Here is a 13,240-nt window from a genome sequence, read left to right as displayed (position 1 = left end):
GGGGACATGGGGACACGTGGGGCATAGGGACAAGGGACATTGAGGGGCGTGGGGACACTTGGGGACGTGGTGGGGACACAAAGGGACATGGGGACAAGTGGGGCAGGGACGTAAGGGGGCGTGGGGTGGGGACATGGGACATGGACGTGGGGACATGGGGGGACACCCAAGTGACAATGGGGGGGGTCTGGGGACAATGGGGACACCCAGGTGACAATGGGGGGGGTCCCAGGGGACAATGGGGGGGGTCTGGGGACACCCAGGTGACAATGGGGGGGAGTCCAGGGGACAACTGGGGGGGTCCCAGAGGGAAATGGGGACACCCAGGTGACAGTGGGGGGGTCTGGGGTCTGGGGACAATGGGGACACCCAGGTGACAATAGGGGGGATCCCAGGTGACAATGGGGGGGGTCTGGGGACAATGGGGACACTCAGGTGACAATGGGGGGGGGTCCAGGGGACAATGGGGGGGGTCTCAGAGGAAAATGGCGACACCCAGGGGCCTGTGGGGACACCCAGATGACAGTGGGGGGGTCCTGGTGACAATGGGGGACTCCAGGTGACACTGGGGGCCTCCAGGTGACAATTGGGGACCCCCAGGAGCCCCCAGGCCCTAATTTGGGCCCCCCCCGGAACCAAAACCGCGCGGAACCCCCGCGCCGGCCCTCGCGTTCCCGGGGGGAACCCTTAAAGCGGAGGCACCACCCCCCCCATACAGCCCGCGCTGGGGGCGTGGCCTCCGCCCGACTTCCGGGGAGGAGGGGGCTGAAGGCGGGGCCGCGCCGGAAGTGACGTTGAGGCGGCGGCGGCGGGGACGGTGGCGGCCGGAGGGGGGGCGCGGAGCCGCCGCCGGGTGCGGAGGGGCCCGGGGGGGGGTTTGGGGGGCCGGGGGGGGCTGTGGGGCACGGGGAGGGGCCGGGGGGCCGCTATGGGGTGGTTATGGGGTGGTTGGGGGGGGCTGGGGGGGGCTATGGGGTAGTTATGGGGCACGGGGGGGGTTATGGGGGGGGTATGGGGGGCTATGGGGCAGGAGAGGGGCTGTGGGGGGGCTATGGGGTGGTTATGGGGCTGGTGAGTGGTTATGGGGTGGTTGGGGGGGGTTATGGGGGTGCTATGGGGCACGGGAGGGGCCGGGGGGCCGCTATGGGGTGGTTATGGGGTGGTTGGGGGGGGTTGGGGGGGGGTATGGGGTAGTTATGGGGCACCGGGGGGGGGTTATGGGGGGGTGTGGGGGGCTATGGGGCAGGAGAGGGGCTGTGGGGGGGGTATGGGGTGGTTGTGGGGGTAGTGAGTGGTTATGGGGTGGTTGGGGGGGGTTATGGGGGTGCTATGGGGCACGGGAGGGGTTGTGGGGCCGCTATGGGGTGGTTGGGGGGGGGCCATGGGGTGCTTATGGGGCGCTATGGGGCCTAGGAGGGGCTGTGGGGTGGCTATGGGGCAGTTATGGGGGGTTATGGGGCATGGGAGGGGCTATAGGGTGGTTATGGGGAGGTTGTGGAGGGATATGGGGCAGCTGTCGGGCACGGGGATGGTTATGGGGCTGCTATGGGGTGGTTATGGGGCGCTATGGGGCCCAGGAGGGGCTGTGGGGTGGCTATGGGGTGGTTATGGGGCTGCTATGGGGTTGTTATGGGGGGGCTATGGGGCTGTTATGGGGCATGGGAGGGGCTGTGGGGTGGCTATGGGGCAGTGGAAGGGGACTATGGGGTGGTTATGGGGGGCTGTGGGGCACAGGAGGGTCTGTGGGGAGGCTGTGGGGCACAGGGGTGGTTATGGGGCTTCTGTGGGGTGGTTATGGGGCTGATACCGGGCATGGGATGGGCTATGGGGTGGTTATGGGGAGGTTGTGGGGGGATATGGGGCTGCTATGGGGCACAGGAGGGGCTATGGGGTGGTTATGGGGGGTTATGGGGCTGCTATAGGGCTGCTATAGGGTGGTTATGGGGGATTATGGGGCTCCTATGGGGCACAGGAGGGGTTATGGGGTGGCTGTGGGGTTGCTATGGGGTGGTTGAAGGGGACTATGGGGTGCTTATGGGAGGCTATGGGACAGAAGAGGGGCTGTGGGGTGGTTATGGGGCAGCTGTGGGGCACAGGGGTGGTTATGGGGGGGCTATGGGGGTGCTGTGGGGCATGGAAGGGGCTGTGGAGCTGTTATGGGGCGGTTATAGGGGATGATGGGGGGTTATGGGGTCTGCTGTGGGGCAGCTGAGTGGGTTATGGGGTGGGGAGGGGGTTGTGGGGCCGCTATGGGGCAGGGGAGGGGCTGTGGGGTGCTTTGGGGGAGGTGGGGGCTTTATGGGGGCAGAGGGGGCATTTATGGGGCTGGGGGGGGCGGTTATGGGGCCAGAGATCCTCCCCTCTGGGTAGCTGGGGGGCAATTAGGGGCCCTGGGGGGCAATTGGGGACCCCCATGGGGGCAATTAGGAATCCTATAGGGCCTCTTTAGGGGAATTAGGGACACTAAGGGGCACTTGGGGACCCCATAGGGCGGCTTGGGGGCAATTGGGGACCCACATAGGGGTAATTAGTGCCCTCCCAGGGCAATTAGGGACCCCCCTGGGGCAATTAGGGACCCCCGGGGGGGTAATAAGGGATCCTATGCGGCCCCTTTAGGGCAATTAGGGGCACTTAGGGACCCCATAGGGCAGCTTAGGACCCCATGGGGAAGCTCAGGGGCAATTAGGGACCCTCATAGGGGCAATTAGGACCCTGTGGGGGCAATTAGAGACCCCCTGGGGCAATTAGGAACCCCCATGGGGGCAATTAAGGAACCTATAGGTCCCCTTTAGGGCAGTTTGGGACACTAAGGGGCACTTGGGGACCCCATAGGGCAGCTTGGGGGCAATTAGGGACCCTCATGGGGGCAATTAGAGACCCCCTGGGGCAATTAGGGACCCCTGTGGGGGCAATTAGGGCCCCCTCTGGGGGCAATTAGTTATCCTATAGGTCCCCTTTAGGGCAGTTAGTGACGCTAAGGGGCACTTGGGGACCCCATAGGGTGTCTTGGGGGCAACTAGGGACCCCCATAGGGGCAATTGGACCCCCCTGGGGCAATTAGGACCCTGTGGGGGCAATTAGGGACCCCCATGGGGGCAATTAGGCATCCTATAGGACCCCTTTAAGGCAATTAGGGACACTTGGGGACCCCATAGGGCGGCTTGGGGGCAATTGGGGACCCTCCTAGGGGCAATTAGGACCCCGGGGGGGCAATTAGGGTCCCAGTGGGGCAATTACTGACCCTTTTGCCCCAGCCATGGGGGAGCTGAGCGACCTGGACCGGCAGATCGAGCAGCTGCGGCGCTGCGAGCTCATCAAGGAGAGCGAGGTCAAGGCGCTCTGCGCCAAGGCCAGGTACCCCAATTAGCTAATTAACTCGTTAATTAACCCCCCCGGGGGGTAATTAGCTCCCCCAGGGGGTAATTAACCCACCCCCGGGGTGGGTAATTGATGGTTATTTGCCCCGCAGGGAGATCCTGGTGGAGGAGAGCAACGTGCAGCGCGTCGACTCGCCCGTCACGGTGAGCTGGGGGGGGGTAATTAATGGGCTGGGGGGGTAATTAAGGGGTTGAGAGGGTAATTAGGGGGCTGGGGGGGTAATTAGGGGTCCCTGGGGGGCAGTTTTGGGGTGTGACCCCCCCCTTTTTTGTTGCCCCCCCCAGGTGTGCGGTGACATCCATGGGCAGTTCTACGACCTCAAGGAGCTCTTCAGGGTGAGCTAATTGCCCCCCCCTAATTGCCCCCCTCATCCCCTAATTGCCCCCCCCATACCCCTAATTGCCCCCCAAGTGCCCCCATGCCCCATAAATGCTCCCCATGCCCCCTAATTGCACCCTATATCCCCTAATTGACCCACCTGCGTATCCCCTAATTGCCCCCCTCTACCCTCTAATTGCCCCCCCATACTCCTAATTGCCCCCCAAGTGCCCCCATACCCCATAAATGCCCCCCTCTACCCCCTAATTGCCCCCCCATACCCCTAATTGCCCCCCAAGTGCCCCCATGCCCCATAAATGATCCCCATATCCCCTAATTGCCCCCCTGTGTATCCCCTAATTGCCCCCCCCATACTCCTAATTGCCCCCCAAGTGCCCCCATGCCCCCTTATTGCCCCCCTCTACCCCCTAATTGCCCCCCATACTCTTAATTGCCCCCCAAGTGCCCCCCTCTACCCCCTAATTGCTCCCCTCTACCCCCTAGTTGCCCCCCCATACTCCTAATTGCCCCCCAAGTGCCCCCATACCCCATAAATGCCCCCCTCTACCCCCTAATTGCCCCCCCATACTCCTAATTGCCCCCCAAGTGCCCCCATATCCCCTAATTGCCCCCCTATATCCCCTAATTGCTCCCCCATACTCCTAATTGCCCCCCAAGTGCCCCATGCCCCCTAATTGCCCCCCTCTACCCCCTAATTGCCCCTCATCCCCTAATTGCCCCCCAACCTGCCCCAGAAGTGCTCCCCGCCCCCCAAATGCCCCCATCCCCTCACCCACCCCCCAAAATCTGCCCCTAAATGCCCCCCAACCCCTAACTTCTCCCCCAAGACACTCCCTAAATACCCCTAATCTGCCCCTCCCGCCCCAAATTTGCCCCCCATGACCCTAATCTGCCCCCCCAACCCCCTAATCTGCCCCTAATCTGACCCCCTGACCCTAATCTGCCCCCTGTGACCCTAATCTGCCCCCCCGCCCCTAATCTGCCCCCCATGACCCTAATCTGTCTCCCCCTGCCCCTAATCTGCCCCCCCGACCCTAATCTGCCCCTCTGTGGCCCTAATCTGTCCTCCCCCACCCCTAATCTGCCCCCACGACTCCAATCTGCCCCCCCTGCCCCAATCTGCCCCCCAACCCTAATATGCCCTCCTCTAACCCTAATCTGCCTCCCCTAACCCCCTAATCTGCCCCCCTGTGACCCTAATCTGCCCCTCTGTGACCCTAATCTGCCTCCCCTAACCCCCTAATCTGCCCCCCTGTGACCCTAATCTGCCCCCCCGCCCCTAATCTGCCTCCCCTATTCCCCTAATCTGATCCCCCTGACCCTAATCTGCCCCTCTGTGACCCTAATCTGTCCTCCCCCACGACCCTAATCTGCCCCCCAACCCTAATATGCCCTCCTCTAACCCTAATCTGCCTCCCCTAATCCCCTAATCTGCCCCCCCGACCCTAATCTGCCCCCCTGTGACCCTAATCTGTTCCCCCTTGCCCCTAATCTGACCTTCCCGACCCTAATCTGCCCCTCTAACCCCCTAATCTGCCCCCCCGACCATAATCTGCCCCCCTGTGACCCTAATCTGTCCTTCCCTGACCTTAATCTGCCCCCCTAACCCCCTAATCTGCTCCCCTCTGCCCCTAACCTGACCCCCCCGACCCTAATCTGTCCCCCCTGACCCCAATCTCCCCCCCCTGCCCCTAATCTGCCCCCCCAGGTGGGCGGGGACGTCCCCGAGACCAACTACCTGTTCATGGGCGACTTCGTGGACCGGGGCTTCTACAGCGTGGAGACCTTCCTGCTGCTGCTGGCGCTCAAGGTAGGGCCGTGAGGGCACCCATGGGTGCTGCCGGGGGTCCCCGAGCCCCCCACCCATGGGCGCTAACCCCCCACCCACCCATAGGTGCGTTACCCCGACCGCATCACCCTAATCCGGGGCAACCACGAGAGCCGTCAGATCACGCAGGTCTACGGCTTCTACGACGAGTGCCTGCGCAAGTACGGCTCCGTCACCGTCTGGCGCTACTGCACCGAGATCTTCGACTACCTCAGCCTCTCCGCCATCATCGACGGCAAGGTGCGACACGCTAACGACACGCTAACGACATGGGGAGGTCGCGGGGCGGCCCCCACGGGGGTCCTGGGGGGAAGGCCGGGGGCCTTCGGGGTCTTTCTTCCAGCTTTGGGGGCGAAATTGGGTGTTAGGATGGGGTAAGGATGTGCGAAGGATGCGTTAGGACATGCTAAGGACACGCCAGCACATGTTAAGAACATGCTAAGGACACCTCACAACACGTTAAGGGCGTGGGGAGGGCCCTCGGGGTCTTTCTTCCAGCTTCGGGGGCGAAATTGGGTGTTAGGATGGGGTAAGGATGTGCGAAGGATGCGTTAGGACATGCTAAGGACACGCCAGCACATGTTAAGAACATGCTAAGGACACCTCACAACACGTTAAGGGCGTGGGGAGGGCCCTCGGGGTCTTTCTTCCAGCTTTGGGGGCGAAATTTGGTGTTAGGAGGAGATAAAGATGTGCTGAGGATGCGTTAGGACATGCTAAGGACACGCCAGCACATGTTAAGAACACGCCTACACATGCTAAGGACACCTCACAACACGTTAAGGGTGTGGGGAGGGCCCTCGGGGTCTTTCTTCCAGCTTTGGGGGTGAAATCTGGTGCTAGGAGGGGGTAAGGATGTGCTGAGGATGCATTAGGACATGCTAAGGACATGCCAGCACATGTTAAGAACACGCTTACACATGCTAAGGACACCTCACAACACGTTAAGGGTGTGGGGAGGGCCCTCGGGGTCTTTCTTCCAGCTTTGGGGGTGAAATTGGGTGTTAGGAAGGGGTAAGGATGTGCTGAGGATGCGTTAGGACATGCTAAGGACACGCCAGCACATGTTAAGAACACGCCTACACACGCTAAGGACACCTCACAACACGTTAAGGGTGTGGGGAGGGCCCTGCCTCCACCTTTTGACCCCTTTTAGTCTTTTATTTTGTCATTTCGGCCAAAATTCGGTGTAGGGGTGTGCTAAGCATGAGTTAGGACATGGGAAGGACATGCTAGGACACGCTAAGGACATGCTAAGTGCACACAGAGGGGTGGGGGGAGGCACGTGAGGGTCCTGTGTGTCCAGTCCGGTCCCTTTCCAGTGTTTTTGGAATTAAAACTTGGTGTTAGGGTTTAGTAATGGTGAGCTGGGACATGCTAAGAACATGCTAAGGTCATGCTAACACATGCTAAGCACATGTGTGGGGAGTAGGGAGGCCTGTGTGTGGGTCCTGCATCCACAGCTCGCTCCTTTGTGGTGTTTTTCTCGCTATTGGGAGTAAAAACGGGACATTAGGAGGTGTTAATGGCGTGTTAGGACATGCTAAGAACATGCTAGTACATGCTAAGGACATGCTAAGCACATGGAAGGGTGTTAGGAGGTCCGTGTGAGGGCCCTGGGTCATCAGCTTTGCCCCTTGCGGTGTCCCTGTTATCACTGGTGGCAAGATGAACACGCTGGGACATGCTAAGGACATGGCAGAACATGCTAAGGGCATAGAATGACATAGAACACGCTAAGAACACAGTAAAACATGCTCCAGGCATGGCAGAGCACACTAAGGACCGACCAAGAGCTTGTATGAGCACAGAGAGGGACACGCGTGATGGGGCCACACCAGGATATCCCTGCCCTGTGTCACACGCTAAGAACATGCTAGGAACATGCTAAGCACATGCGTGTCCCCACAGATCTTCTGCGTGCACGGCGGCCTCTCGCCCTCCATCCAGACCCTGGACCAGATCCGCACCATCGACCGCAAGCAGGAGGTGCCCCACGACGGCCCCATGTGCGACCTGCTCTGGTCCGACCCCGAAGGTGGGCGCCGCACACGCGTGACATCGCGTGACATCACATGACATCACATGTCAGGACGTGTTGTGACATCCCCGGGTGCCCCACGAGGCGTGGAGGGGCAGGGGGTGGGCTGTGGGCTCCCTGCGGCCACGCGTGGTGGGGGTGTGTGCGTCATGCGTTGTCCCCACGTGGGTGACACGCCAATGACACGCGTGTCATCACGTGGAGCCACATGTGTGGACACATGACACCCGTTTGGGCCACGTGTTTGCCCACACAGCCCCAAATCCACGCTGTTCTCAGCCCCATGACACACGTCTGACCCCCCAGGCATGTCCACATGCCACAGACACATGTGTAACACGCATGTGCATCGCATGTCACCTCCCAACACGCATGTCCACGTGCGTTTCTACCCCCCACCACGTGTCTACACCCCAAATCTGTGACCCTATTCCATGTCCTGGTCCCCGACACGTGTATCCCAGCCCCTGACATGCATGTCCTGGCCCCGACACGCGTGTCCTGGCCCTGACACACGTGTGTCCCCCCCCCCAGACACGACGGGCTGGGGCGTGTCGCCGCGGGGCGCGGGTTACCTGTTCGGCAGTGACGTGGTGGCCCAGTTCAACGCCTCCAACGACATCGACATGATCTGCCGGGCCCACCAGCTGGTGATGGAGGGCTACAAGTGGCACTTCAACGAGACCGTCCTCACCGTCTGGTCCGCCCCCAACTACTGCTACAGGTCAGCGACACGCCAAGGACACGCTAAGGACACGCTAAGGACACGTCGAGGGGGTGGGGGGTTGGTGGGAGAGGTGGGAGGTGTTGGGGTGGGGATGGGTGTGTTGTGGGGTGGTGGCTGCGACCCCTCTGCTGCTTTAGGAAAGGCCCAACATGCTAGTGACATGCTAAATACATGCTAAGAACATGCTAAGGACACGTGAAGGGGCAAAGGGGTTGGTGGTGCCAAATGGCTCCAGGTGATGCTTGGTGGGACCGGTCCCATCAATGGGATCAGTCTTCAACTCGTCATGGAGAATAGTCCCAACATGCTAGTGACATGCTAAGAACATGCTAAGGTCATGTTAAGGGACACAGGGGTTGGTGGTAGGGCTGGGGGACCAGAGGGCTCCCGGTGATGCTTGGTGGGACCGGTCCCATCAATGGGATCAGTCTCCAACTCGTCATGTAGAATGGTCCCGACACGCTAGTGACATGCTAAAGACACGCTAAGAACATGCTAAGGTCATATTAAGGGACACAGGAGTTGGTGGTAGGGCTGGGGGACCAGAGGGCTCCTGGTGATGCTTGGTGGGACCGGTCCCATCAATGGGATCAGTCTCCAACTCGTCATGTAGAATGGTCCCAACACGCTAGTGACATGCTAAGAACATGCTAAGGTTATGTTAAGGGACACAGGAGTTGGTGGTAGGGCTGGGGGACCAGAGGGCTCCCGGTGATGCTTGGTGGGACCGGTCCCATCAATGGGATCAGACTCCAACTTGTCATGGAGAATAGTCCCAACATGCTAGTGACATGCCAAGGACATGCTAAGAACATGCTAAGGTCACGTTAAAGGGCACAGGGGTCCGTAGTGGGGTTGGGGGACCAGAGGGCTCCGAGTGACACCACGATGGGGTCGTCCCCATTATGGAGTTAATCTCCAGCTGCTCTTAATTACTTTATTGGTGACCAAAACATGCTAAGGACATGCTAAGAACATGCTAAGGACATGTGAAGGGGCACAGGGACATGTGGTGGGGTTGGGGGACCCCAGAGGGCTCCGAGTGACACCATGATGGGGTCGTCCCCATCATGGGGCCGGTCTCTGACTACACTTAAAGGGGAGCCCCAACACGCTAAGAACACGCTAAGAACATGCCAAGATCATGCTAAGAACACGCTAAGAGCACACAGTGCTAGCACAACTCCCTGAGCTCCTCTCCAACTGGGCCACCCCACCACGAAGCCAGACCCCCAAACCCACTCGGGGGGGCCCCACACGCTAACGACACGCTAACAACATGCTAATTACATGCTAATGACACGCTAACGACACAGGTGCGGGAACGTGGCGGCCATCCTGGAGCTGGACGAGCACCTGCAGAAGGAGTTCATCATCTTCGAGGCGGCGCCGCAGGAGACGCGGGGCATCCCCTCCAAGAAGCCGGTGGCCGACTACTTCCTGTGACCCCCCCCTGCGACCCCCCCCGGGACCCCCTGGGACCCCCCCCGGGCCCCCCCCCCCCCGTGTCCCCCGTCCCCAATTTGGGCCCCCCCCCCCCCCGGGGGCGCTGGGTGACGCGGGGCGCATGCCACCGCCCCGTCCCCAGGGGTCACCCTCCAGGGTCCCAAGGGAGGTGGGGGCCCCCCTGGCCCAATTTGGGACCCCCCCCATCCCTTTTTGGGGTCCCCCTGTCCCCTTAATGGCCATTTTGGGAACCCCCCCGGCCCCTTTAGAGACCCCCCCCCTGCCATTTAGGGTTTCCCCATTCCCTTTATGGTCCTTTTGGGGACCCCCCCATCTTTTTTGGGACCCCCACATCCCATTTAGGGCCCCCCCATCCCTTTTGGGTTCCCCCTGTCCCCTTAATGGCCATTTTGGGGACCCCCCCCGGCCCCTTAATGGCCCTTTTGGGGACCCCCCATCTTTTTTGGGACCCCCACATCCCATTTAGGGCCCCCCCCCCGCCATTTAGGGTCTCCCCATCCCCTTAATGGCCCCATTTGGGGACCCCTCATCCCATTTAGGGCCCCCCCCCGTCCCCTTTATGGCCATTTTGGAGACCCCCCCACGTCCTTTAGGGCCCCCCCCTACCCATTAGGGACCCCCCCGTCTTCCTCATGGCCCTTTTGGGGACCCCCCCCTGTGATTTTTTAGGGACCCCCCCCCATGACTTTTGGGGCCCCCCCATCCTCTTCATGGCCCTTTTGGGACCCCCCCACCCCTTTAGGGACCCCCCCACCCCCTTTATGGCCATTTTGGGGACCCCCCCACCCTTTTGGGGCCCCCTCCTGTGACTTTTGGGACCTCCCCATCCCCTTTATGGCCCTTTTGGGGACCCCCCCGTGACTTTTGGGGCCCCCCCTCCTTTTGGGGACACCTCGGGGACCCCCCCGATGCATTTTTTGGGGTGTGGGGGGGGCATCGGGGCGCAATTTTCTTTTTTTTTTGTTCTTTTCTCGTTTTTTTTGTTTGTTTTTTTGGTTCCTTTTCCAAGCGGCGCTGCGTCTGCTCCTTTTAGATAAAAAACGACACCAAAAACTGACCGAAACGCCCCAAAATGAGAAACGATGCTGGGGGGGGGGCTATAGGGGGCACGTGTATAGGGGATTTGGGGGGGTTGTAGGGGATTGGGGGGGCTATAGGGGATTTGGGGGGGTTATAGGGGATTACGGGGGCTATAGGGGATTTGGGGGGGGTTATATGGGATTTGGGGAGGTTATAGGGGATTTGGGGGGGTTATAGGGGATTAGGGGGGTTTATAGGGGATTGGGGGGGTTGTAGGGGATTTGGGGGGGCTGTAGGGTATTTGGGGGGGTTGTAGGGGTTGTGTGGGGGCATTAGGGGATTAGGGGGGCTATAGGGGATTGGGGGGGTTATAGGGGATTGGGGGGGTTATAGGGGTTGTGTGGGGGCATTAGGGGGTTAGGGGGGTTGTAGGGGATTTGGGGGGGCTATAGGGGATTTGGGGGGGTTGTAGGGGATTGGGGGGGTTATAGGGGATTGGGGGGGTTATAGGGATTTGGGGGGTTATAGGGGATTAGGGGGGCTATAGAGGATTTGGGGGGGTTGTAGGGGTTGTGTGGGGGCTATAGGGGATTTGGGGGAGTTATAGGGGATTAGGGGGTCTATAGGGGATTTGGGGGGGTTGTAGAGGTTGTGTGGGGGCTATAGGGGATTAGGGGGGTTATAGGGGATTTGGGGGGGCTATAGGGGATTTGGGAGGGTTGTAGGGAGTTGGGGGGACTATAGGGGATTTGGGGGGGCTGTAGAGGTTGTGTGGGGGCTACAGGGGATTTGGGGGGGTTATAGGGGATTAGGGGGGTTATAGAGGATTTGGGGTGGTAGGGGTTGTGTGGGGGCTATAGGGGATTAGGGGGGGCTCTAGAGGTCACCTGTGCTATAGGGGATTTGGGGGAGTTCTAGGGGTCACGTGGGGGCTCTGGGGGAATTGGGGGGATCTGGGTGATTAGGGCTATAGGGGATTGGGACTACAGAGGATTAGGGGCGGCTGTAAGGGATTGGGGAGCTATAGGGGATTAGGGGGGTGATAGGGGTCACGTGGGTTATAGGGGATTTGGGGGAGCTATAGGGGATTAGGGGGGCTATAGGGGTCACATGGCCTATAAGGGATGTGGGGGTGTATGGGGGGAGTCACATGGGCTATAGGGGCTTTGGGGGGGGTCTGTAGAGGTCACGTGGGTTATAGGGGAATTTGGGGCAGCTCTAGGGGTTGCAGTCTTTGAGGATCGTATTGGGGCAGGAGGGGTTACAGGGTCTATAGGGGGACGCCCCCACCCCCTCCTGTGCCCCCATTGGGTGGTGCCTGGGGGGGGTCCCCTAAAGTTTTGGGGGGTCCCATAGGGGTTTGGGGGGCTATAGGGGATTGGGGGGGAGGGCATATGGTCACATGGGGGGGGGGGCTTTGGGGTTGGGGGTTATGGGGGCAGTGCCCCATAGCGTGACCACCCCCCGAAAATGGGGGTGATGTGGGCTGGGGACCCCCCAAACTGGGGGTGCTCAGGGGGGTTGGGGACCTCCCATGAGCCCCTGGGACTGGCTCAATATGGCTGCCCTCCCACCCAACATGGCTGCCTTCCCATGAGCCTCATGCCCATATCAAATATGGCTGCCATCCCATCAGCCCCTGGGGCTGACTCAACATGGCTGCCATCCCGTGAGCTTCCAGCCCTAACTAAATATGGCTGCCATCCCATGATCCTCCAGGCCTGACCCATGATGGCTGCCATCCCATAAGCCTCTTGCCCATATCCAAGATGGCTGCCATCCCATCAGCCCCTAGGGCTGACCCAACATGGCTGCCACTGTGAGCCACTTGCCCTAATCCAAGATGGCCGCCTTCCCATGATCCTCCAGGCCTGACCCAAGATGGCTGCCATCCCATGAGCCTCTAGCCCATGCCCGTGGTGGCTGCCATCCCATGATCCCCTGGGGCTGAACCAACATGGCCACCCTCCCATGAGCCTCCAGCCCAAACACAATATGGCAGACATCCCATGATCCTCCAGGCTTGACCCAAGATGGCTGCCATCCCATCAGCCCCTGGGGCTGAACCAACATGGCCACTGCCCCATGAGCCTGTTGCCCTCATCCAATATGGTTGCCTTCCCATCAGTCCCTGGGGCACACCCAACATGGCTGCCATCCCATGAGCCTCCAGGCCTGACCCAAGATGGCTGCCATCCCATGAGCCTCTTGCCCACATCCAACATGGCCGCCACCCCACGACCCCTTGGGGCTGACCCAACATGGCCGCCACCCCATCAGCCTCTTGCCCAAACCTAACATGGCCGCCTTCCCATGACCCCTTGGGGCTGACCCAAGATGGCCACCACCCCAGGAGCCCCTTGCCCTTACCCAAGATGGCCGCCTTCCCACGATCCCCCAGGCCTTCCCCAACATGGCGGCCCCCTCCTCAGCCTCTTGC

General features: G+C 60.7%; 1 protein-coding gene across 2 annotated transcripts; it reads left to right on the top strand.

Annotated features, from left to right (window-relative positions):
* Positions 1-702: 702 nt before the first annotated feature.
* Positions 703-10,837, top strand: PPP4C (protein phosphatase 4 catalytic subunit). 2 transcript variants are annotated; one of them, XR_011091558.1, is made up of 10 exons: positions 703-853; positions 3,255-3,354; positions 3,470-3,521; positions 3,663-3,713; positions 5,426-5,527; positions 5,612-5,785; positions 7,457-7,583; positions 8,121-8,310; positions 9,630-9,977; positions 10,123-10,837. XR_011091558.1 is itself a non-coding variant. In XM_068668377.1 (9 exons), the coding sequence occupies exons 2-9, from the start codon at positions 3,257-3,259 to the stop codon at positions 9,757-9,759; spliced, it is 924 nt and encodes a 307-aa protein (XP_068524478.1). In that variant the 5' UTR covers positions 703-853; positions 3,255-3,256; the 3' UTR covers positions 9,760-10,014. The 2 variants fall into 2 exon arrangements, 1 of the variants encoding a protein (XP_068524478.1); XM_068668377.1 differs by lacking the exon at positions 10,123-10,837 and having other exon boundaries at positions 9,630-10,014.
* Positions 10,838-13,240: the final 2,403 nt, after the last annotated feature.

This window comes from Anas acuta, unplaced genomic scaffold (genome assembly GCF_963932015.1).
Source record: "Anas acuta unplaced genomic scaffold, bAnaAcu1.1 SCAFFOLD_354, whole genome shotgun sequence".
Taxonomy (NCBI): domain Eukaryota; kingdom Metazoa; phylum Chordata; class Aves; order Anseriformes; family Anatidae; genus Anas; species Anas acuta.
This window is presented reverse-complemented; position numbering and strand designations above follow the sequence as displayed.

Coding starts and splice junctions, on each gene's coding strand:
- PPP4C (XM_068668377.1), top strand. CDS start 3,257: ATGGGGGAGCTGAGCGACCTGGACCGGCAGATCGAGCAGCTGCGGCGC. Junction 3,522..3,662: donor GCGTCGACTCGCCCGTCACG/GTGAGCTGGGGG, acceptor TGCCCCCCCCAG/GTGTGCGGTGACATCCATGG. Junction 7,584..8,120: donor GCTCTGGTCCGACCCCGAAG/GTGGGCGCCGCA, acceptor CCCCCCCCCCAG/ACACGACGGGCTGGGGCGTG.